This window comes from Hippocampus guttulatus, chromosome 2, assembly GCF_054856545.1.
Source record: "Hippocampus guttulatus isolate MCC_2025c chromosome 2, RoL_Hgut_1.0, whole genome shotgun sequence".
Lineage (NCBI taxonomy): Eukaryota > Metazoa > Chordata > Actinopteri > Syngnathiformes > Syngnathidae > Hippocampus > Hippocampus guttulatus.
The window spans coordinates 19,465,001-19,490,660 of record NC_141262.1 but is presented as its reverse complement, the minus strand read 5'-3'; the positions used below and the strand labels follow the sequence as shown (position 1 = coordinate 19,490,660).

The window sequence follows — 25,660 nt, the reverse complement described above, 5'->3', positions numbered from 1 at the left end:
CAGAATGAAACCGTTGTGCTGCTACTGGTGTTCTGGCACCAAGATCAGAGACCTGCCGGCGCCAGGTGCCGTTTTGACTGTTGTAGTAAATGGTGCTCACGTCATTTAAATCGCAAGATATACGCTTCTCTGTGGTCATGTAAATACAGCTTGTCACGTCATTAATACCGGAAAGTAATTCACTCATTGTGTGTAATACACAGGTAGATGTGCATCATAATAGTGGTTTGTTCTGGAAAGCTACTGGAATCTCTGCAACAAATTCAAGCTGTGTCGGTTTTGGGTGTGGCGTTTATTGACCAGCCATTAGACACCCATTAGCAGTTATGGATCGTGCGCTAAGTGTGGCTCCAGTGAAAACATGACCCATCTGCAGCAGCACAGTGCACATGCATTGCATGCTCATCATACTTTGTAGATGCAGAATCACAGAAGACACTTGCGACTGATCTTTTGCAACGAGAGCCCTCAAGGTCACCGGATTATCATGACTAATCCCTGACACAGCAAGTCGATAGCTGACAACAAGATGTCCCCTTTTGTGGAAACGAGCGCTTTTCAAGTCAGATTGCCGTCCTGCGCAGCATCGACATCAAAGATTAATAGAGCTTGCTCTTTCTCGCCTTGTCTTGTGAGGTATTTGAAGTACGGTGCTGTGTCGTTTCGACTTGGTCAAATGGTCACCAGTGGGACTGACGCAGGTGTTAGCAATGACATTAGTCTTGTTTCCTTCCACTTAGGTTTAATAGAAGCAGATTAGTGCTATAGCAGTGCGAGACGTCACACTAAGTAGTCTGTCTAATTAAATATTCAAATTGATTCTCACAATAGCTCTCGTAAAACAATAAATATAATGGTGGTCTTCACATTTTTAAATGTACCAAATACAGCGGTGCCGCAAAATACGGGTGACCCGATTTGAGTTTTTCAAGCTACGAGCCATTGTGGCTGTTTTCGTTTTGACCTACAAGCAAGAATTTGAGATAAATGCGCTTTAGTGGCAGTGAGCTCAACTAACCGTCAAAAACGTAATTTGCATTGTTTATTTAAAACAACCATATAACTGCCTGATACCAAAAAATCCACTCTTAATGCCAAGAAATACTGCTAACAAATAATATTGGTGTCTTTGTTATAACCTTTTTTAAGCATTGGCCATTCAAACACAAACAGTGCATAAAAACATGCTGCAAGACAATGTAATTTGACATATTGATTACCGTTTCCAAAATGTGACTTATTTTACTTCAGCTTACTAAGTCACTTCCAGCATTTGCGAAGCTCTTCTCTGTCCCTCCGACTGAATTGTACAACCCACAGTGACCAAGTTGCACACACCAGAAGCAACGGCAATGAATTATTCATAATACACAAACTGGTTTTCTCGACATTCTGTTTCGTGATGTTATCAGAGTTTTGAGTTACGCGCAGTCATTGAATGAATGTACCGTAACCTTTTTCCTGAAGGTACCACTATCACAGTACAGGACGTGTTAGTTTAACACATATTAACTGTTTGCGACACTCACAAACTGCTTTCTTGTTTATTTATTACATGTCAATATACTCATATTAGAAATGTGATGTGTTTGTTTTCTGCTCTAGTTGTTATTCTTGAACTGACACCCAGATTTTGAGTTTGCTTGGTTTTTGAGGTCCTTGTGACCACAGATCGAAACTGTTGCCTGCTTCAGTGCCACGCCTAACAAACTCGATTTATTTTCACCCCCTTAAAAAATAATTTTCCTACGTTTCAATCATCACCTGTCACCCCTTCCTCCTTGTCACTTCTTACTCCTTGTATCTAATTTATCTTGTACCCCCCCCCCCTTTTTTTTTTTTTTACACCTTTTTGGTACTTTGCTGCTTCGCTGCCCAACCCGGCCTGCTTGTCACCCCTCCCCGCTGCCGATGACTGTGTCCTTTACCAGAGTGTCACCTGTGTCCTCGCTCAGCCTCCGCCACCCCGCTCCACCCGCCTCGCGGGCCGTTGCGCAGTCGCAGCATCGACCGGCAGAAGAACGGCATGACCACCTCCGTGTCAGCAGACGGAGCCCTCGACCCCTCGCTGGTGAGAGCCTCTCTTTTAAAAGCTAAACAAAAGCTCATTCACTTGACCATCAATAATCGGTCAATTGTATCCAAAAGGAAGTAGGTATAACATTTGCCAGTCAAAGTCATTCAGCTGGATGCAAATGACAAGGAAGTTGAATTCCCGCCGGTGCCCTCCTCGGCACAAAGTTATCTATTGCGACGCCTGTCATTGTTGTCACTCGCTGTTGCTCGCACTCCGACACAGCCTTTCAGTCGACACACTGGCTGTGAAAGGACTCGTTGACATGGCATGAGACAAACTTGTGGCCTGATTATGGACAGATCGGGTCATGCAAATCAGGCAGCGCCCTGAGCCTGGGGCCGTTGGACTTTCCATCTCTTTGTCTCTGTGCTTCCCTGCACTGATTGGTAACCTTGTGGTTAGCACTGTGCAAAGCTCCTTGAATGATGCCTTTGTGTATTATTTTCAAGTTTCTTTGTGTCAGCCTATGTCGTAAGGGATGGTTTTTAGAAGGTTTGCAGGTCATCATTGTGTTTTGAGTGGCTTCTTTTTACACTCAGAAACTAATACCTGTCCCTGTTTTCAACCTATCCAAAGCTCGTAAACATGTTTTATGATGACAACAGTCTAGTCATCAACCCCTATTGTGACAAATGTAATTCACCTTTCTGAATGGCATCAAATGACACCATTCTTGAGTTCGAGTATGCACTGTATGTGGCTGTGTGGGAAATGTGAGCTGATGTAATTCTGGTTGCCATAAATTAATTTTCCATTTCTGTGCTGTCTGTTATTTGGGGGGGGAAAAAAAACAGAACAAGCAGGAAAAAACGTTGACCTTGTCTGGGCGGCAACGTCCGCCCTCTCCATCCATCCCCATGGGACGCAACCGTTCGCCATCCCCTGCCCCAAAACCATCTCCAAAGAGGACTCCATCCCCAGCAGCATCAAAGTAAGAAGTCAAGCAAATGTTGTGCTTCACCTCACCTTATCGGAGAAAGTAAATGCAGCTTTTTATTATTAAAGACCCTGGGACATGAAATATTTCTATCCAAATACATTCATGATGTTTGAAGATAATTGGTCAAAATATGCAAAACTGAGAATGATGTCGTACTTAGTTGTGTTGAACAACTTTTTTTTCACCATTTCAGTTTTTTTGACATGGTGTCTGAAAAGACCCTCGTTAGACAAGAGTCCATTGGCGTGAATATCACGCAGACAGGCAAGGATGGTGATGGGGGAGTCTAACTTGACAGCCATAGTGTGAACCTCCTCACAGGGTCTTTTTAGAGTGGCTCGTTGTTGACCGTGACTGTGTGGTAAGAAGGCAAAAAAGCGACAGGGCAAAAAAAAAAAATTTTTTTTTTGACAGTCAGTTTGTGGTAGGGATCTTGCACTGGCACGGCTGCTTTATTAGAGTGCCTCATTGTTGCAGTGTGGAAAAGCCCCATGACGACTCAGTGGGATGTCATCGAGCCATTAGAGGTGTTAAGTGTGTATGTATTATTAAGGTTCAAACATGTAGTTATGCGTAGGCCTAAGAAAGACGCTTAGACAAAGAAGCTTTCATCTTTCACGTCACAGGATTCAATTGACAGTTGAGCGTGTTATGGCTTCAGTGTTCAGGGAACACCCTACAGCATTTGAGAGTGGAAAGAAGAGCTTCGCTGTTGATGCTTTTGAAGCCTCATTTTGTGTACAGTACTTGGCAATTGCTTTTTATTTTATTTTATTTATTTTTTAATCCAAGTTTGGCAGTGTTCTTAAAAATTTAGGACATTTCTTTTTACCTAACATGGAGTTTAATGAACATGTTTTGTTCTGACAGGCAAAATTCAAAGGGGCGCCCACCCTCACCTGCAATGAAACATCCCCCATCGCCTCAGCCGACGTCAGCCAAACCCCCTCCGATCCAAAAACCGGCTCTCACCCCGCCAGGGCCCCCTACCCTGCGCAAGAGGGACTCCCGCTCCAAGGACATGCTGTTCCCCATGCAGGCTGGCTTGCCACACTCGTCCGACTCTAGCAAATCCAAAGAGAAAGATGGTGAGCATCTCGGCGTGGCGCTCACAGTTAATGCCGTTATGTGTGTTTTTATTTTAGTTGATTCAACAATGTTTTATAATTCTGGACTGAATAGTTCCTTTCAAAGACTTCTTTAAATTGTGATGCCACAAAAACAGAAACATCAAACCATGTCATCATTTTTCTTTGTATTCAACACACTAGCTTTGTCGCTGATTGCTAATAATAATAATAATAATAAATGCTCTTGCGACGCGGAGGCCTAGTCTCATTCGGCTGGGTCGTCGCAGTGCTTAGAGCCGATCAGCTTCACCAGGGCCCGCCAATGACCACGGTCATGGGCCAGGTCCACTGCATCCTCTAACACCCCTGGTGTTTGAGATCCTCTCTGATGACATCAAGCCATCTGGTGTGGGGTCTGCCGCGGGGCCTTTTCCAGCCGGCTGTCGCTGGATCAAATGAGAAGATGGCACGAGTTGGGTGTTCCGGGGGTAATCGGAGGAGATGTCCAAGCCAACGGATGCGCCTCTGAGCGGCCAGTCGGGATGCAGGGGGCTGAAGAGTACGTTTTCGGAGGTCTGAGTTGGAAACATGGAGGTGCCAGCTGATGTTCAAGATCGTTCTGAGTGACCTGCTGTCAAAGCCGTCGATCCTCTTGGCCAGGGTCTTGTTTAAAGGCCAGGATTCTGCACCATACAGGAGGATGGGAAGAACTGCTGAGTTATATATGCGCATCTTGGTCTTTTGGGACACTGAGTGGTGGCGCCAGAGGGGCCGGGCCGCCACAGTGACTGCATTGCCGCGGCCGCGAGGGCGCGTCTGCGGTCAATCTCTGGCTTGAGATCGCCGCTGCTAGTAATAGTGGAGCCCAAGTAGATGATGGAATTGACAAATTGCACTTCGTCTGTGCCAAAGAACAGGGGGGAGGAGGGGGGTCCGTCACCGTTTGGTTTTCTGCCAGTTTACTGGGAGGCCCAGCTTTGCTGCTTCTGTTTGGTATATGGAGAGAGCACTGCTGAGGTGTTGGAGGGAGTTGCTGAACAGGGTGGTGTCATCAGCGTATTCAAGGTCGGTCAGGTGGAAGTTGCCGAACGACACGCCTGAGACTTGCTCCCGGACTCGGATCATAAGGTGGTCAATGACACAGTTAAATAGGTCAGGAGCGGCCACGCAGCCCTGTCTGACCCCGCTGTTAATGGGGAACCACTCTGAGTCCTTCCCATTCACACGAACACAGCTCTCTTGAGTTGTTGTAGTCGCTGGAACAATGTGGTTATTTTGGGTGGCACTCAAAGGTATTTCAGAATGTTCCAAAGGGAGAGGTGGTCAACTGTATCAAAGGCAGCTTTGAGATCTATGAAGGCTATAAAGAGATGTTGGTCCTTCCGAAACTCTCTGACCTTCTCAACAATGAGTCTAACTGCGGAGATGTGATCTATAGTGGACCGGTTGGGCATGAAGCCAGCTTGTTGGGGGCAGCGATGGCTTCGAATGGCGGGAAGGGCCATTACTGTCGCTGATTGCTGGCCTGAGATATATATATATACCGGTATATATTTTTTCTCCACCTCTCCTTGGCCTGTTTTCCCTCTGGTTTATACTTTTGTTTGTGTCTGGTATACAGCGATGTGGCAGTAAATCTCAATGGAGCAGCTCTCGCAAATCCCAACTGTTGCCACTTCCTTAGCTTCATTAGAATTGTTGATGCTCCCATCTACTGGACAGAGTTGTGTTCTGCAATATACACGGTCATCATATGAAATATCTCAATATATAAGTACCTACGTATTCTTGACTAACTAAATTAAATTGGCCACATGCCGAAAAATGAGAGCTTTATTTCTCAAAATTTGCTCAGTCATTTGATAGGTTTCATGAAACTACACATGCTCAATCTTCACATCACCTGTGACTCAACACATTTTTCTTTTTTCTCAACTCAACTGTCTCAGTTTTTCTTCCTCTCTCAAATTTTATGCCCGGTCCAAATCTGTTTTCCAGTTGGAATGTTATGGAATTAGTCACGTCCAATTTATTTATGCAGCCCTTAATCACAACACAATCTCAAAGGGTTTCCCAAGACCGCATCTGACAAATATTAATGACATCCTCTGATCTTAACCCGAAGAGCATGTGGAGGGGCAAAAAATCATCTGAGGAGTAATAAGAAAGCTTGAATTATCTCGAGTATGCACATTGTACACGCTTGTCTGACTGTGTTCAAGCATATTCTATAACACATAATGCCTTTTTTATCGCAAAGTAAAAAGTTGAAATGTTAAAGGAACTGAAAATTTATCATTTAACATGATTAGTTTTTATAAGTCTTTGAAATTTGAGATAATTTGTGCGAGCACTTGTTTTCAACCATTTTTAACTCTTTCATTCCACAAGACATACTTGTGTCTTTTTAAATTAGGCCCAGCCTACCAAGGACGTCCTTGTGCGTCTAAGTCTTTTTTTTTTGCGTCAGAGAGGAGTGTCTGATGCAATCTGTGAATGAGAATAAACCGTTTGCATTGTAAATCATGTAAAAAAGCGACCAGAAGGTGGCAGTCGTGCCTCACGTGCTTGAAATGCATGCTTTTACAAAAAGCTCTTTTTCTCCGTTTTTTTTTTGGCCCAGGAATCACCATTTTCATGAAACTTAGCCATTTTGTAATGCCAATTGCTGGAGAATGGAAAAAGATAGAAACCATTTTTTTCTTCTGCTGAAAGAAGAGAGTCCAAACTTTATTTTGGTAGGCTCCATGTTTATATAGCAGTAGAACCAAATATTCTGTGGGCCTTGCAAGATCAGTCAAAATCCAGTAAAACGCCGGGATTGAGGGGGTTGCTCCAGTGAAAATGGCTGGGATTGAATGAGTTAAACATTGCAGTGGACAGCTTGTTGCTAATTGTCTTATGCTGTAAACCTGAGCCAATTTTAAATGACTGACAAAACAATGCGTGTTATCAGTGTCAACAATGCGTGTTAGAAGACGACGGAAGCCACGAATCGAGTGAAAAATAGATTTATTGACTAAATTGAATACATCATCCAGCCCTAGTATCCATGAGCAACCATCTTGTGTGCATTGTGAAATAATCCAATTTCACTTCATTGTTCCAAAAATGATTTATCTTTGCTCATTTTCCTATGCCAGTGGTGAATAGTGACAGGCAGAACAATGAAACGCTCTTACACGAGATGATGGAATTAACCAGAGTATCCACTTGCTGTGAAAGTTGGGCAACACTGTACTATCACCATCACGTTAACGCAGCAATCAGATAACTTGTGTTTGTCTTTCCTTCATGTCAGATGCTAAGACCGGAACCAATTCTGCTGCTGAGGCAGCCAAGCTCTTGGCAGAGCACCGCAGACAGATGCGTGAGCAGAAGGAGAAAGATGAGCAACTCAGGATACAGCGTGAGGAAGAGGAGAAGTGAGCATCTTTAATTTTCTTTCACGAGGGGCATCATCAACGAAGATGTTGTCTTCCTCCATCTCAAGTACGACGATGAGAGTGAAGGTTAAAGCCCTTTCGTTTGGTCTTTCAGGGTCAGGAAAGAGGAGGAGCAGCGTCTGGCGCAGGAGGCTCTGCTGAAGCGCCAAGAGGAGGAAAAGAAGCTGGCGGAGGAGAGAAAAGTGAAGGAAGCGGAGGAGGCCCAAAGAGCGGAGGAAGAGCGGGAGAAACTGGAGGCTGAGGAGGCTCTCAAGCAGGCGGAGCTGCAGAAGGAGCGGGAGGAGGCCGAGGCCAAGGCCCTGGAGGAGGCCGAGAGGGTCCGCCAGGAGCGTGACCGCATCATGCAGCAGAACCAACAAGAGCGTATGGAAAGGAAGAAGGTAATTATTGCACGCTATCAACAATGTGGTAGGAAATCAAACATATACGAACAACTATCTGCGGTTCCAGAGAATTGAAGAAATAATGAAGAGAACTAGGAAAGGAGATGGAAATGACTTTAAGGTGAGAAATTAATGATATTTCTATCGGTGATGTTCATAAAATAGTGTGATTTACAAGTGTTGCCACTCCTATGCAGAGAGATGAAGACAAGGAGCAGGAAGACAATGAAGATGGAATGGACATGTTGAGCTTTGATGCAAGGAGTATGTTCTCGTTACTACCACTCTGTAGTGTTTCTCCCCCCCCCCCCAAAATTTATCAAGTATCTGGGACACTCTAATTCACTCTTAAAATATAATTTTTTTTAAAATGGAAAGATATCGTCACTTGTCAGACAGGGCTACTATTTCAAGGCCTAAAACAACAAGCTGATGCACATCAATTCACTTGGCAGGCAGATGCTCTTAAGCTCTTCTGTGAAATGTGTCCAGGCCCAGAATTAGTAAAGCACTCCAAACTATGATGCCCCTCCACCATTGATTAATTTGTTGGGATGAGGTTTTGATGGTGTTGTCGTGTGTTCAACATACCAGACTACCATCAAAAATCTGTGTCAGGAAAGGGAAATATTTTTTGTACCGGATGTTCAATATAAATGTTCAATCAATTAAATAAAATGGGTCAACATCTGTTTTGACTATATAACTGATCTCCTTCAAAGGTGAAAGTCAGATGGGGGATGTTGCCATGGAGATGCACAACTGTGGCGATGGAGTCCCACAAAGAGAAGAACCCCTGGGCTGCCTGAATAGGAGAGAAGAAACGGACGACAAGGAGAACAACAACGCCCCGGACGAGACTCAAGCACTCAGGTAAAGACGGCCTTGAAACATTCGCCCATACATGCTTCATTTGAACACAAAAAGAAAAGTATTTATTCCGTTTGCTGTCGACTGAATCACATTAGTGTTGATATTTGACACATCCCATCGTGGCCAGAACTAGCAGTTCGATCTATTTCCCTACAAAGCCTTTTTAAGTCTCTTAACTATTAAATATACGATGATTAGAGCATTCGTGTTCACATAAGCTACACAGGCAGTGGATTTATCTAATGGAATAGAAGTACCCTTTATGAGCTCCTATAACCCATGATTATATCACATAAGACAACATTGTTAGTTGTCTACGTGCTGGATTTGTCTAGCTATTTTCTTTTAATCAGTTTAAACCATGAGCGCAGCATCAAAAAGCCTTGATCAATTTACTCACAACCTACTCAGTGTGAAATATGGTTGGGAGTCACACATTGGCAGATAATCAAACTGGCCTTCCTCTTTCCAGTCCAGTTCAAAAGAGCCGTCTGGTGGAGGGCTCGGAGTTCCTGAATGAGCAGGACCCGGCCAAGGTGGAGCTGGTGTCGAGCCTGGGCAGCAAGTCCAACCAGTGGAGCTTCGAGGAGCTCATGGACCGCAATGTCCACTCCAAGACTCACGGCCTCATCGAGGCCGAGGACTGTAACCCGGTGCTGATTAACTGCGACGGGCCGGACGGGACCAAAGGAAGCCCGGTCAACTCCCTGCATTCCTCCAGTCAAGCAATCGAGACCCTTTCGGGTGAGTAGAGTATTCCTGTTGAGGTTGAAAGTGCCTTACTCAGATGAGTAGCGCATTTTCCAATTCATCATCTAAAGAGCACAACGTGTCAGTAATCTGAGCAAGCAGAAAATTCAGGATGAAGCCATCATGGCTTTCTTCGACATTTCTACCATTACCTGACAGATCGTAAGTCAAACATCAGTCAGCAAATGAACCACTCAGTGCGAGGCTAGGCTCATTTTCACATGATACTTGTTTTTTAAGCTAAATGAACTATGACTACGGTGAAGGTTCCACTGACGGTGAACCTCGTTTTTTGTATGCTCAAGTTCTAAGTCGATTTTTGAGCAGCTAAAAATGGCCCATACCGAAACCAGCAGTCTGCCCGTGTGACTCCGCCACTCTAGAATCGAGGGCCTACACAAAGCAGCCTACGTGCTTTTCCAACATACTTTTTTGACTGTTTTCTTGTCGGACCTGGGAACGTGTTGTCATGTGTTGCATCAAGGGGGTATCAGACATTTTTTGTGCTTACTGTCTTTTGTTTACTATTCGGACATGCCCTCTCTTTTTTTATTTTTTCCAAGTCCGTATTTTGTCTGCTGAATTCATGCTTTGTGAAATGTTGCTGTGGGGTATGGCTCCTCCACATATACGAGTCAGCGCCACACTGTGCATTTCTCAGAAAGCGTTAAAAAAAATTTTTTCATACTTATACTATGTAATGAGTGTGACTGTTCAAAAGCGAACAAAGGGTCAAAAAACGACCAAGTAATAACCTCGCCCCGCTCTCGCCATCTTCAATGAAGGTAAAAGTGATGTTTCATCTTCATTTAGGTCTTTTCATCAGTAATTTTTTCTGCATGTAAGTGTAGTCATTCTATTTTTGGGGGCGTTTGGAAACTGAATTGAATTAACATGTTCTGTGGGAAACGTGTTAGTCGTCATACTTTTTTATTTTAGGGTTAGGGTTAGACTTTTTGGAATAGGTTCTACAATATTTCTATTTCCTGAATTGGTTAGGCAATCCCTCAATGTGTGAATTTCCACCACATCTACTCTATTTTTCACTCCATTTAACTTTTGCAATGTAAATTAGGGTCGCGAGTGACTTTTGCCTTCTACACAGTTTGGAAGGAGCAAACTGTGTAGAAGGCAAAAGTCATCGTTCAGTTCCTTTTCTCAATTTCTCCGCCTTGGTCAAATGACACCTAAGGGATTTGTTTATGAGTTTTGTTATTGGGCATCTTTTCGGCTGCGGAACTTGACGTGACGTTATGATGAATTGTCCACTCAATAAGCTTTTCAACAGTCTTCTCGTCTATTTGCAGAGATATGATGTTGCACACACCCCAGCCGGCACCGGAAAGCCTCTCCCTGTTGCACTCCTCAACCTCCTGAGCTCAGTTGAAAAGTTTCCAAACCGCTCTTTCCCATTAAATCCAGAAGGAAGAGGCCAAGGTGAAATGTAAAGACCTCGCCCCAAGTGCTTATGTGTCTCATCTACAAGATGAATGAAAGCTTCAGGGAAATTTCACGTTCCTTCTTCTTGCGTCAGGTCTTCTTCCTTTTGTTTTATATGTTGTGTCTCAGATGTTTTTAAAGTGTTTTTTTTTTGTCTTTGCTAGAGGTCCACTATTGTAATTTATTCATTCATTTTGGCTTATTTGTCATTGGTTGTTTCGATGTATTCCTCTTGTATGAGAGCGTTTTCGTTGTGCACCAACGTTAAAGGCGTGTTTGTTTTCGTATCTCTCTGGGAATTTGGCAGGTGGCTCTTCTAAATTTACTTGACTGACTGTCATTTTGGCAGCATCTGACAATTATGGCCTTACCCATTCTCCCCCCCCCCCCCCCCCCCAAAAATAGTTTGGGTGAGGGGATGACATTGCCATGTGTGAAGTATGGAAAGCGGTTTGCCATTTATTCAATCCCCTTACTATCCAACTGAAGGTTCATTTGCCCTAGTAGCCTCTTTATCAAATAGGTTACGATTTATGTACTAGTATGTACATTGTCCTGAATACTGAAGACAATTCAACGTACTAGTAGAAAGAGTAGTGCTCGCTCGTCCGCGTTATCCGATAGCCTTGATATCTGTACTAGTAGTGCGCTCTTTGTCCTCACTTGTAGGACAACTTTGGCATATTGGTGGGACAACTTTGTTCCCAGTGAAGCGACACTGCACTTTGTAACGCTTGCACGCTATTGGCACATGTATTTGATTTCCTTGGTAAGACAGCGACGAGCATGAGATATATGCCTACCAGTTGGCTGTGGCAAAGTCGTTAACGAGTAAATTTTAATTGCAAAGTAGCAGGCAAGAAGTGTCAGGGGTAGTGGAGGGGAAAAAACGTCACTAGTCAGACAGTCATTTTTACTACTGTGCTGATTGTCTCACTAGCGAGGAGAAACAATGTACTAGTACATGAATCTTAAGATGGCTGTCAAGAATATGAAATAATGCTCAAACGGCTTTCGACATGTTATGTTGTCGTGGCTTGAGACACCCTGTGTTGCAGTCTGTTTTTGGCCACCAGACAGCATAGAAAGAATGTGTACATTTCTATCACAACTTAGAACTGTTTATTGCTATTCAGGGCTCAGTTGGTTTTGTTGAATTTTTGTACATTTGTATATGGAGCTACTGTTTACTAACAAGATGGGTTTTAGTTTACGGAAGTCTGTTCCATTTAGGAAAAAAAATTAAAATATGCAGGAGAATCCCTATATTTTAATTAAGTCACATCACCAACCCGTTCCATCATCTTGTACTCTGCACATGCTAGCTGCTACATTCGTAAGTTGGAAAAAAACATTTCTGCTGTTTCTTTTATTTAATGTGACATGTGGCTCTTTATATATGAAAATACAGTTGAGCATATATTTATGTGTTTGTATATGAAATCAGTGTTAGGCCAATGAAGCCCTGATGAGGCCCGAGTAACGACTTTGAAAGTGGATGACAATTTTGACCCTTTGGCCGTAATTTTGTTTCCGCAGTTAAAATCGTAAATTTGTCGAATGCGGAGGGTGGGGGGCCTCCATTTTTTTGCCTTGTCTGTCGGCGCTCACACCCTCTCGCTAAACCAACGTAAGGACCTGAGACTGCTTTAAGAAGAGCCTTTGTCCATTGCAGCGTTCTCCACCCGTTCTGCAGTCGGCACTTTGAACGTGGTGACACTTTTAGGACAGTCGCTCTGCTCGAACCACGGCTATTTAGTGCCGCCTGCTGGAGGGAGGCTGCTACCGCTTTCCGCTTGATCAGATTGTACATGTGAAGCCCTTTAACCATTTCCGTATCCTTGACATCCCCCTTCAAGCACTAGTACTGTCTTTGTCCTCACTCGTCAGACAATGCCGCATACTAGTCGAATGAACATCTTAAAAGTTGTTTTTCCTCCACTACTAGCGTCACTTTTGCCCTACTAGTACTGTATACAATTATACCTTGCTACTGTAAAAAAACAAACAAACCCTAGTGTGCCGCACTAGTACCGCTACTCAGCCTAACTAGTTAGTCATGCTCGTAACCTAATGAATGGCTCACACTCTTTATCCTCACTCATTGGGACATTGGCATATTATTAGGACAAAGTATGTTACTCGTGAGGGAAAATTTGTTGACAACTGTGCGCTTCTACCACATTTATTCCATATGCTGGATAAGGAGGCTCCTCGTGTTTGACACATGCCAAGTTGTGGTACTCATGCAGCACAATAGTTTACTAATAAGGTTGAATCACATACTAGTAGGCTGAAATTGACACTCGTAGTGGGGGGAAAAATATTACGTTAGTTGAATTACTGAATTGTCTCACTACTGGAGTAATGACAAAGGGTTTATTAGCTTTGTATACGGACCTATCTTACTAATGTTTTTTTTTTCTTCCACTGTTGTGAAGAACATTCCTGCAGACTAGTGGGACAACTTTGGAATAGTCGTACGACTAGCGAGTCACCAGATGTTAACTAGACGTTTATGATGTCAGAAGTATGAGTAGCACGGTTTTGCCTCCCTTGGAACTTGTAGTTGGCCTGCTCGTATGCCAGAGTTGTCACACTAGTGGGGACAAAGACTGTACTAGTAAATCGATCAAGGACATGGCTTTCCAAACATACCGTTTAGTTACAAGATAGCACTGTGCCTTAGATGGAGGTTTAGAGTTTTTAATGTTGCTGTTAACTCACAATTGAAAAAAAAATTGTCTCCTTACCTCGGCCTCTGACAATCAAGATCTTTGTGAATTAAAAAAAAAACCAAAAACTTATAAGCCTGTCCCCAAGTAACATTTGTACTGTAAATATATTCGTGTTCTGAGATGATATAAACTGTTAATAAAGTCTCTCAAAGCTAGACTTGAGATTGCAACCGTCTTTATTCATTCTTATCCATTTTATTTTCCAACTTCACTGCAAAAGTCTTGAATACATGCCCTGCTTATATTTTCGCTTTAAGCGCAAAAAAACAGAAAAAAAACCACCCAAGAAGAACCACATTCCAAAAAAGTGCCTATTCATCAAAACTGGTATGCTAGTTAAGCAGGGATGGATAACAGTGAACTGTATTCCCCCTATTGAAAGCAGCACGTATCCTCATATGAAATGCTGTTTGCATGTTACTATGTAGATAGAAGATATACACACACAAAACCTTTTTCAACCAAATTGTTTTTTTTTGGTTTGTTTTACGCTGACTGTAGCCACCGAAGATTTTCTGAATTATTCCATCATTGAATTGACTAAAAATAATTGTGCATTCTTCTAACGTCAAACAAACTGAAATTACATCTGACATTTTGTACCCTCTGATTGCACTTATTATTATTTTTTCCCCCTAATGATGTTATTCATCCATTGCAGAGGGAGTCAGATACCATTTCTTTCAGGGCGTGGCCACTTTGAAAGCCATCTCACATCGCACATCTGACGCAGTACATGTTGTCCCCGGTGCGGACAAAGCGCTTGTTGGCCAAGGACAGGCTGCACTTCTTGCAGGTGAAGCAATTCTCGTGCCAGGAGAACTCCTCGTAGTTCAGCACTTTGGTGCCACGGGCGAACCCTGTGGACATGCGTAGACGTCAGACAATGTTGAAAAATCTTTGCAATTATTGATTTGAGTTGTGCAGTCAGGGACATTGACAGTTTTTGGGATCAATGAACATTCTGCTGTGGTCCTATCAGACAGTTGGTAGGTCGGTGCATCTGTTTTTTTAGACAGGATGCAATTGTTTGCCGGAGCACACATTGAGGAAGGCCAAACATTTGTGGCCAGCTCAACGCCGGTTGTGGCGACGTCACCCCCGGACACGGACATGGAGGCAAAGGAGATGAGGTAAAAGAGAAAACGGTGGAAGCGAATCTTCAGTCTTTGCCAGGAGCAGAACTTGCTGCTGACTCTTTGAACTTTTGCCATACTTTAGTCAATTTGTAATTAGATTGTGATCCATTCAAACCAAATGTGATTATATAATGCAGGGACATACATGTTGGAGGCAAAGGAGACAAGATGAAAGAGATAAGCCAAGAGTACATGGCGTTTTTTAATTCAGGTCGTTTTCATTAGCTTTTAGAGAGGGGGGGGGGGTGATCTTTTTTATTAGTTTTAGTTTTTTCATATTGAGGTGTTTGTGAGTGCAGGATAAAACAAAAAGGACCACTAATTGTGAAATAAAGCAAACAATTCTCAAAACTGCAGTTTGACCTTCCTTTGTATGGACTTAAAGCAATACCAAAATAAATGCACCTGAAATGTGAAACTCCGAAAGCTCATGTATAATATTACTTGACAAAAACAAAGGACATTATCATTATAACTGTACATAAAATATAGTTTCAGTTTTTTTCCCCTCCCCCCTTGTTAATTTTCATTAGCTATAATATCCTTGGTCTTTCCCAAGAGCCTGACCTGCTGCAGATTGGAACATTTGAGCTTTTGCCATACTTCATTTACGGTTTTTTGCCAATTAAGTCAATAATTGATTATAATGAATCAGAAATCTGATATTTAAGTCATTATTGGATGACGGGGACATGGGTCGGGCTTGCTGATGTAGACAAATAATCAACCCGTTTTACTCTTGTCAATAAAATTAAGACAAGAATGGCGTGCATTTTTTTTTCCAAAAAAATAATCAAAATTAAGGGGCAGCGGTATACATACGAGCACAGAAACAGCTCAGAGAAATAGCCTAAGGTGCTGCATCTCTCAACTGTTGTAAAACAAAGTAGGAGAAAACAGTCATGGCAATCACCGATCATCTCTGATGTTTACAAGTGTGGCCGAGGCGAGAGCATGGTGGAACGGCGTTGCGGTGAGAAAGACTTGATTTGGAAAGCACTTCTTTCTGTCTTGGGAACCCGCTATTATCCAAAACACCACACCGGGTAAGTAAGCTATGTTTGTTTTTGTTTACGGACATTTGACTTGGTCCCCAGAATATAAACGCTTATGCGAATGGATTAAATATGACCATAATTTTCCCACCACTAATCTAGCGTCCTCATTTCATGGTCTGACCTGTGATGGGGTTCTTGCAGCCATGGCACATCTTGGCCACATCGGTGCGGTAGCAGTCCACGCAGTAGAGGGTGTTCTCGTGGTTGGTGAAGCGAGTGCCGCCCAGTGGCTTGCGGCAGGTGACGCACACGAAACACTCTTTGTGCCAGGGGTTCTCCTGGTAGGTGATCCCGCCGGAGGCGATGGGCTGAGGAGGAAGCGCGGGACGTTGGATGTAATTATTTTAAATCAATAAGTTATTTTAGCCTCTTGCAGACCACATAAAATGATGTGATGGGCCACGTTTAGCCCACAGGCCTTGTTTTTGACACAGCTTTTTTCCTTAACCCCACCAGGAAATGTTGGCTGTACCTCCTTGCAGTGGAAGCAGTTCTTGGCAAACTTCTTTTCATGGCAGGCGTTGCAGTAGATATTGTCGCCCTTGGCCACGAAGCTCTGCGTGCGGATTGGCTGGTTGCACTCGAAGCAGGTGAAGCACTCCTCGTGCCAGAGCTTTTTCTTGTACTCCACGTTCTTGGCGCCTGCCACACGAGCACACTACGTTTCACTTCAAGTGTCCAAAAAACGGCCTTTCCTTCAAACCGGTGACACGGGCTCCCTCTAGTGGTACAGTTGTATTTTAACTTTTCAACTCAACTCAACTGTATTTATAGAGCACTTTCAAACAGCCATCGCTGCACACAAAGTGCTGTACATGGAGCAACTAACATATACAACAGTAAAGCAACAAATCATCAATAGTCCAAGTATCAATAGCATCTGATTCCCTGAAAAAAAAGGTTGAAGCTGATTAAGTAGCAAAATGTTGACACTTTGGCTTTTTGAGCTGTTCACCTAATTAATCACTGTGACAGCATGTGCTGTAACACGTCATTATTCATTTTGCACTTGTCTACTGGTCTATTTTGCTATGAAAATGCCGTATGGCGCTGTCAAGTATTGTCGTCATTTAGATAGCACTCCTAACCATCTCAGGTTTCATATGTGCTTTGGAGAAAGAGGAAAAAAATAGACACGTATAGCGGCAGTAGCTGGCAAATGCAGCTAGCCTCCGAAACAGGTTTATGAAAAGCTCTCCATCCGAAAACCGTGATCGATCCTCACCAAAATTTCTGTGCACATGTAAATGCATACCCAAATCATTCTCTGAAAATATTAGAACGAAATTTTTCCATCCATTGTCTACCGCTTATCTAAGGTCGAGTTACATGGGCAACCGATTTAGCAGGGAAGCTCAGACTTCCCTCTCCCCAGCCACTTCTTCCAGCTCTTCCCGTGGGATCCCTAAGCGTTCCCAGGCCAGCTGGGATACATAGTCTCTCCAGCGAGTCCCACATGCCCAGAAAACCTCCCCAGGTAGGCGTCCATGGGCGTCCTAATCAGATGCCCGAGCCACCTCATTTGGCTCCTCTCAACGTGGAGGAGAAGCGGCTCGACTCTGAGCCCCTCCCGGATGACCGAGCTTCTCACTTTATTTCTAAGGGAGAGCCCGGACACCCTGCAGAGGAAACTGATTTCGGCCACTTGTATCCTTCTTTCAGTGGATACAAGTGGCCGAAAAAAGAATGACCCAGGATCTCCTTCTTTCGGTCATGACCCACAGCTCGTGACCATAGGTGTAGAAGAGATCGACCAGTAAATGAGAGCTCATTTTTCACCACGACAGATCGATACAAAGCCTAATTGGGGCGATCGTTTTATAATATTTTCGGAACATGAAATGGATATGCATATACACATACATGTTGGTGACAATCAATCACATTTTTTAAAAACATGAAATGGCGTTAGTTCATTCGCTTATGACATCAATTGAGATTAAATGTGCTTAAGTTTTGCTAATGCCCCGTCTCTCACTAAAAGATTTTTCATTTACCAAATCTTTCATGTTAACTTCAGACGAGACTTGAAAGGAGTCAAATTGTAAACAAGGGCGAATGTGTTGGTGTGTCTCACCTGGCATCACCACCTTGTAGCATCCCTGGCAGCGGTTGCCGTCCGCGCGGGAGCTGCACTTGCCGCACATGATCTTGCCGTCGTCGCGGGGGCAGAAGGGCTCACTGGCCAGCGGCGCGTAGCACTTGGCGCAACGGAAGCAGTCCTCGTGCCAGTGGCGATTCTTGTGGTGCAGCTCCTGAATGGGTGGGAACGGAGGTGTCGGTTCAGACCACTCCAGCCGATGTTGCATTATGCTATGGCGGAGCCAGTTGTGCGCTAAGTACATTTTCAGACATCGCTCCTTGACTGGTGTATTGATTTTTCTTAAACTTTTTGCTTTTACCACTGACTCTCTTGAACCTCTCATACTCAACAACAACAACAACAACAAAAAAAAACTCAACAAAAGTCAACACTTACTCCCACCACAAAAATTTCACATTCACCAAAAGTACTTTCACTCACATCCCAAAAACCTTTGCACACAAGAAGTCTGACACCTACTACAAAAATTATCACACCAAGAACTCTCAAATGTCAAAAACTCTTTCTCACATGCAAAGTCTTAAATTTAAAAAAAAAATCTAACAAACACATCAAATTCTCGTGCACAATAAACCTCTCACACTGACTGAAAAATCTTGAAGGAAAGAACTCACATAAAAATGTCTTACCAAAAAAAAAACCTCACACTTACCAAAAATCTCTCGCACTCACAAAATGACCCTGAATAACACCTAAAACCTCTCATTCTTGCCCCCCCAAAACTCTCACTCTCACCTTAAACTCTCACTCATCCAAAAACTCTCACATAAAAACTCTGGCATGTACCAAAAAGTATCATATTCACCCCATAACTCTGAACTCAAACTTTGCACTGACAAAAAAAATCTCACTTTCACCAAAACTCACCTATTTGACAAAAACTCTCACACATAAGAAACTCTCTCACACTCCTCGCTCTCTTTTGCCCTCGATCTCTTGCTCTCTCACTCTTTCTGTTTAACTTATGCTAACGTGCGCAAACCTGAAAAAAAACTACCAAAAAAAGTGAACAAAAAATCTCACATCGAGCACACAAAATACTTCCACTCACATTTTCAGCACCCCTAAAAACTCACATTACACCCAAAAACTGTCATACTTGTCCCTAACACTAAAAATCTCCACTCGCATCAAAACTTCAGCCCACATGAAAAATTCTACCTAGAACACTCAAGCATAAAAAACACTCACATAAAACATCCTAAAATACTTTCACTCACACCCAAAAAACTCTCCTGAAAAAAAAACTGTTACATTCACTCATTAAACACTTACACAAAAAAAACTCACTCATGATAATCTCACAACAAAAAGCATTCACATCAATTGATAAACCTCTCGCACACCAAAAAAAAAAACTCTCACTGACACCTAAAAGAATGTTTTTTCTTTGTGTGTGCGCACGTGCATGCATGTGTTTTCCTCTCTGACCTTGGAGTCTGCTCCGATGGGTCGCCTGCACTCGGCGCAGGTGTTGGCGCAGATCTTGTCAAAGCACTTGGTGCACACATGCTTGTCGTCCTTCTTGACAAACTTCTTGCCGTGCAGGTTGTCTCGACAATAGAAGCAGTCAAAGCGGTCCGTCATGGTGGAGGTCATGTAGCTTCTGGGGCCAGCTAGAAAAACAACAGCGCAACGTCACTTCTTTGTGTCGGCTCGCACTGAGGGACGTGTATCTGGGTGGCTGCTGTTGAGGCATATGCCACTTTGCTGAAGGTCCTGGGATTTCTTGTATGTATTCGGTGACAAGTTTGCTGATTGGCGTGGAGGTGAAGTATATATTCCTGTACACCTACAGAAAGCATGGGTATACCCCGGGGGGGGGGGGCTGACATATATGCCCAGTTTAAAAAAAGAAAAACGGTACGGATGCTTGGTAAAGCTCGAAACAATTGGTTTCGCATTGCAGTTTGAGAGGCAAAAATAAAATGTTGCGCCCCATCAAAGCATATTGAAGAGAATGCACCCCTGATACGTCCCAGTAAGCCCCTCTGGACTGAATGCACGTGTCACTCACATAATCTACAGTTGTAGGTCGAGACATGCTCGGTGCTACTTGCACTGCAACACCTAGCTAGCAATGAGCTTTGTCTGGCTAGACACGTTGCGGAGTTGCTCCTAAATCGGGAATGATTTGTCTCCATGGTGGCGAATAAGATACACTTCTGACGAAGGAAGAAACCATGCTAATTGCTAAGCTAACATGAGATTGTTACAGTTGGTACGTCTAACAACAGAATGAAGTGTCTGGGTGATTGAGTCCACTTTTCACAGAAGTCTGTCTGGAACATCTTTGACTAGCAAAATAGCAGTCAAACTAATAAGTTCAGTGTTAATAAGATACACTTATGACGAGTATCGTCCTCACCAAGTGATGAGAAGACGGAAAGCCATGCTAATTGTTGAGCTAATGTAAACTCACAGAGCTAATGCATTTGACCCGCGAATAATGTGCTTGGGTTATCGAGTGCCGTACACTTTGCCTCAGGTTGGCTTCCCCTAATCCCCTAATAGTTGTTCTGGTTTGTAGTCTGCCTGGTATGTATTTGCTGTGGCTGCCCTTTCGTTCCTATCCACAAAAAAAGCCCCATGAGACGTAGTGATGACAATCTCAAAGGGCAAAACCAAAAGTGTCTTTTATCCAGCTCCATTCCAAACTCTGCCTGCGCGCAAAGATGCCCCCGGGGTTGACTGCATTGTTATTGGCGATCCACTTTGGTTTTCGTACTTTCCATCGCGGGAATGCAGACTGATGTGTGGAAAAGATTTAGCCTGGGTTGCTCTGGCTTATCGGAGGAAAAGTGATTGATGCTGGTGCTTTATTTAGTTTAATACCGCTACAGCTGGAGCTTTGCGCCAAGGGTCAAGGGTTGTGACATTTGGGCTTGGTTAGCATGGTGACACAAATATTTGGGAGCCATGACTGCAAGCAAACTCTTCGACTGACTGTGTGTGTGTGTGTGTCTGTGTGTGTGTGTACGTTTGCGTATCTTTTTGTGCGTTCATGTTTGGATGTGCTTGTGTGTCTATATTAGGGATGGGTGAATACCGATATCAGGTATCAGTATTGGGTTGACACTGGGCTTATTTTGGCAACCATGACATACATCCATCCATCCATCCAGCCATTTTCCAATCTGCTTTTCCTCACGAGGGTCGCGGGCGCGCTGGAGCCTATCGCAGCTGTCTTTGGGCAGTAGGCGGAGTACACCCTGAACTGCTTTCCAGTCCAATCACAGGGCAGACGTAGACGAGCAAGCGTTCTCGCTCACAATCAGACCTCGGCACAGTTGCAGTGTGTTCCATTCACCTGCCATGCATGTTTTGGGAATATGGGAGGAAACTGGACTACCCGGAGAAAAACCACACAGTCACAGGGAGAACATACAAACTCTCACACAGGAATCAAACCCTGCACCTCTGCACTGTGAGGCGGACGTGCTCACCAGTGGACTACCGTGCTGCCCGCCACCAAGACAAAAGATGGGGGGGAGAAAAAAATAAAACCATCAAGTAAGTCCTCCTCAGCAATAGTTGGCACTGTACATTGATTTATATATCATAAGTACTTGAAGTATTAGTAATTGATATTCGTGAGTATGCTAAGAGTGAATGTTTGTTGAAAAAAAAAGTGATATCGAACATCCCTAGTCTGCATGCAGTAATGTTGTGTGTGTGTGTGAGTGTGTTTGTGTTTGTACGTCTAGTGTGTTTGCATATTTGTGTCTATACTTGTGTATCTCTATGTTAGGGTGTGTTTGTTTGATTCTCTGCACATTGGTGTTTGTTTCTGTTACTGTGTGTCTGTATTATCATTTGCTTCTGTGTTTGTTTGCGTGCGTGTGTGTATGTTTTCGGGTGTGCTTGTGTGTCTTTATTATTGTGGGTAAATGTTCGTTTTTATGTATCTATGCATTAACGGGGGCCAGTAAAAAACCTGGAAATGCAGGCTGTACTGCATTATAATTACACAAAAGATGTGAAATAATACCTGACGTATACTTTTACTTAATCTTTTATCAAAAGGTGGAACAAACATTTTTAGGTGTTCCCCTACTTCAATAATTAAGATGGCATGCCTCGTTTAAATTGTGCTCACCCCACCGCCCCCTTTTTTTTCCTGGATGTTCATTGGGAGCATTTTTAGAGCTGGAAAAAAAAATGTAATTTTTTTTTCATTAACCAGTTTAAGTATTTTAATACATATCCTTTGTGTAAGGGCACGCTGTACCACCATAAGTGATGGGGGGACATTGCTTTTGCTGTTATCGTCAGGTTTTGCGATCGAGTCTATGAAACGCGACCCAAGAAATCCCACAATGCGTCGTCAGTATCCTTCAACACAACGCAGTCGGACACCACCGTAGGGTGTGTCAGGTGTGTGTCTACTTGTGTGTCTGTGTACAGTGTTTGTGTGTTCATGTGTGCTTGTGTGTCAGTGTTGGGTGAATGCTATCAATGCGCAGCTGTGCCCAGGGGATCAAGTGGGTCACTTGAGGAAGGAGTCACAGGGCCCTGAATCAGTCATCAGCGTCATCACGCAACAAATCACAGTGGCTCTTTTCTAAAGTCCAAGTTCTATTTTGGGCCCACTAAGCCTCCTCTGGTTATTGTGCTTCCACAGGGGACAAATCCAGGACTTGGCCTTTAATCTTTGTTCCCGACAGCTGACTGCCACCGATGCCGTTACATTACTGCCAGAAGATGAGCCGCTCGGGGTCAGACCACTTTGAGGTATGAGTCAGATCAGCGCAATGTGGGGTCTTGTGTGTGTGTGTGTGTGTGTCTGTGTGTGTGTGTGTGGTGGTGGGGTGATGTGTTTACCAACGTGTATGGTTACACACTCACTATTTCTATTTCGAGTTTTACGTGTTTATGTTTACCTCTATGTTTCCATGTGTGCATTTCCGGGTGGGTATGTTTCGCGTTTTATTTATTTATTTATGTATGTATTTGTGGGTGTTTGTGTGTGTTAATGTTCTTGTGTCTGTGCTTTATTTTGTGTGAGTGTTGGTGTGTGCCTGTGTGTTTTGTGTTATTGTTTGTCAATGCTCTTGTGATTGTGTCTTCTTTTACGTGAGGGTTTGCATGTCTGTTTGAGGCTCTGTGTGTGTGTGTGGGTGGGCGGTTGTTCATGTCTGTACAAGTACAGTGTGTGTGCATTTCATTATGCGTTTGTGATTGTGTTTGCATATTGGTTCATTATGATGTGTGTGCCTGTTCGCATTTGTTAGTGTTCATGTATGGTCGTGTCTGTGCGTGTGTGTTCACTTGTGTGTTTGCCTTATCAACACGGGGCCTTTCATTATTAGATCCAACGCAATGTACGGCTTGCGATCGCCTGGCAACCAGTCTCGCGTGTACTCCACTTCTCATCCAAACTCATCTGGGCGAAGATGGATTGCCGGTGACTACAGCGGCTGTAAATTTAAGCGATTACATGTTGCCCACTGTGTTCCCCAGTTAGTTACGATGGAGCCGGAATGTTCCACCGCGGGGGACTTGACATTTTAGTCGTTTTTTTGGGATGTGACCATTTCCCCGCCGTTATTGGACCCTTTTTTTATTTGGGGAAAAATGATGAGTCCATCCTGGGCCAAATTTCTTTGAAAGGTCACCGTGGCCTTTGACCAATCCACTCATCCCTCAGTCCGAGCGAATCGCACTTCCTCGGGAACATGTTTGTCACTGTTTTAACAACCACACATGATTTAAGATCACAAATATGTACGGTAACTTGACTCGAGTCACGTGACTGAAGTCAGACTCAAGTCGTCAATTTTTGGACTTCAAACTTGCTTGGCTAAAAAAGTCTGAATGGTGAAACCATGCTCAAGACTCGAGAAAGAAAGCGTGACCTATTAGTGCTGTAATGCCCATCTTTCTGTGATCACATACATTTTTTGGGATACAAAATAGCTTAGGTGTGTGAATGCTTGTTTCTCAGCATTCACATCAACTTTTGACAGCATATTTCTCAGCGTTGAATGCTCATGCTCACTCAAGGAAAAACAAAAGGTATTAAAAGTCCTTTTGGTGACTACTCATGCTCACTAAGTCAGCATTTGTACAAAGCAAACAGGAAAATAGTTGGAATGCTTTTCAGTCAGCCTATACTGTAAAGTCATATGCTCACTCTGCAGAAATCATATAGTGCAAATGTAAATGCCTGTGTCCAAGCATTCAACGGAAATCATACTTGTGGCTACTAAATGTCAACGTGTTAATGTCTCACACCATTCACACATCTATACTAGCAAGAAGGCATATGCTGAATATGACTTCTTGAAAGAATCATTCCTTGACTCGTCTCTCAGCATGTACTATACAAAATATTTTCCAAATAACGTAGCCTTAATGCGAACGCTTCTCTCTCACCATAAGTAATCTGGTGACTGGTCATATTGTCAAAATAAATAAATCCTATGCTCAATACTGTAAATGCTTTCTCTCCGCATTCACACTTTAACATTATGGACACAATATAGCATTGATGGCAATTTTTTTCTCTCTCAGAATTCGCACTCATTATGAAGCATATTGCATATTTACATGCTGGGGAACATATGCTCATCAGTGCGAATGCTTGTCTCAGCATAAATTTGATTGCATGTCTCTCAGCAGCAACAAAACTGTTATGAACAGGGCTCAATATTCTCTGTCTATGCTCATTATAGTCGTTGGTGTTCATGCTTGTCTCTCAACATTCACACAAGGTTTTCAATGCTGACATCTCAGCATTGCAACCTGCATTTGCTCACTATTACATAATCATATCCTAGAATCACTATCGTGAATGCTTGTGTCTTAGCGTTCACCTGAATTGACTGTATTATCTGGTACTGTTTTGAACTGGGTTCAATCCTATTATAGCAACAGAGTTTTTTTGTTATAGTTTTATGAATGTTCATTTTCCCTATCTGAACTGAATCATGGTGTCCCTCAGGGCTCAATTATAGGTCCACTTCTTTTTAACTGTATTTTAGACATTAAGACATTAAGTCATGAATGGCAGTAAACTTCTTGCAGCTCATCCAAGAAAACAGTGCTTGTCAGTCATGAAACACTGCCAGGAAAAAAATAATAAACTAGAAGCCCTAAAACGGAAGCCGGTTAAAGTTAAACCAAAATTTTGAACCCTGCATCAGACATATCATCATCAATGGCTTTTATCTTCTCAAAAACATTGCCAAAGTGTGTGCATTTCTCTCTAAAGTCAACAGATACACACTAATTCATGCTTGTATTACCTATTGAATTGACTATTGCAGTTATGGTGATTAATTGCTCACAGCAAAGATCATTTTAGCCTCGGCATTTGCACACAATACTGTCACTGTTGTTGACACACATTAGCACTTGCTTGAATGCTTGTCTCTCAGCATGCACACTAAACTGTAACTGAATAATCTGGCTGCAAAACAGCATCGCGAGTGAAGCATGCAATCAGCATGGTGTGAATGCTTGTCTCTCAGCACCACGTTGTCACGTTTACAGCCAAATTATGCACTTTACACCATCCCAAATGGGAGCCGTTCTACCTTTAACATCAACCGTCAACCATTTCGTTAAATTGCTTCTGTACTTGTAGTCATACCTGAGTGCTTGAAGAAAGCCATCTTGCCTTGTCTTCAGGAACAGC

At 43.2% G+C, this 25,660-nt stretch overlaps 2 protein-coding genes and 1 long non-coding RNA gene across 21 annotated transcripts in view; 2 read left to right on the top strand and 1 right to left on the bottom strand.

Moving 5' to 3' along the window:
- The window catches only part of map7d3 (MAP7 domain containing 3), a 32,494-nt gene extending 18,622 nt beyond the window's left edge, over window positions 1-13,872 (top strand). For 9 of the 16 annotated variants that reach the window (XM_086100956.1, XM_086100938.1, XM_086101012.1 and 6 more), the window contains 10 exons: window positions 1,956-2,071; window positions 2,872-3,008; window positions 3,888-4,105; window positions 7,389-7,512; window positions 7,628-7,913; window positions 7,984-8,037; window positions 8,114-8,180; window positions 8,639-8,789; window positions 9,262-9,533; window positions 10,847-13,872. In XM_086100956.1, coding sequence (XP_085957082.1) covers window positions 1,956-2,071; window positions 2,872-3,008; window positions 3,888-4,105; window positions 7,389-7,512; window positions 7,628-7,913; window positions 7,984-8,037; window positions 8,114-8,180; window positions 8,639-8,789; window positions 9,262-9,533; window positions 10,847-10,854 — 1,433 coding nt within the window. In that variant the 3' untranslated portion in view covers window positions 10,855-13,872. Of the gene's footprint in view, window positions 1-1,931; window positions 2,072-2,871; window positions 3,009-3,887; window positions 4,106-7,388; window positions 7,513-7,627; window positions 7,914-7,983; window positions 8,038-8,113; window positions 8,181-8,638; window positions 8,790-9,261; window positions 9,534-10,846 lie in introns of all 16 variants that reach the window. The other 7 variants (XM_086100947.1, XM_086100928.1, XM_086100996.1 and 4 more) reach the window with 1 other exon arrangement.
- A 3-nt stretch (window positions 13,873-13,875) lies between these two features.
- fhl1a (four and a half LIM domains 1a) overlaps window positions 13,876-25,660 on the bottom strand; it is an 18,090-nt gene continuing 6,305 nt past the window's right edge. The window contains exons 1-6 of one of the 2 annotated variants that reach the window (XM_086101075.1): window positions 25,616-25,660; window positions 19,450-19,634; window positions 17,992-18,169; window positions 16,387-16,556; window positions 16,036-16,222; window positions 13,876-14,577 (exon numbers count right to left, since the gene is read on the bottom strand). The exon at window positions 25,616-25,660 is cut by the window's right edge and continues 99 nt beyond it. In XM_086101075.1, coding sequence (XP_085957201.1) covers window positions 14,429-14,577; window positions 16,036-16,222; window positions 16,387-16,556; window positions 17,992-18,169; window positions 19,450-19,634; window positions 25,616-25,637 — 891 coding nt within the window. In that variant the 5' untranslated portion in view covers window positions 25,638-25,660 and the 3' untranslated portion in view covers window positions 13,876-14,428. The remainder of the gene's footprint in view (window positions 14,578-16,035; window positions 16,223-16,386; window positions 16,557-17,991; window positions 18,170-19,449; window positions 19,635-25,615) is intronic. The other variant, XM_086101082.1, reaches the window with a different exon arrangement.
- Window positions 22,411-25,660, top strand: part of LOC147208819 (uncharacterized) — a 26,710-nt gene continuing 23,460 nt past the window's right edge. For all 3 annotated transcript variants that reach the window (XR_015097729.1, XR_015097726.1, XR_015097728.1), the window contains exon 1: window positions 22,411-22,752. This is a non-coding gene — a long non-coding RNA (uncharacterized LOC147208819). The remainder of the gene's footprint in view (window positions 22,753-25,660) is intronic.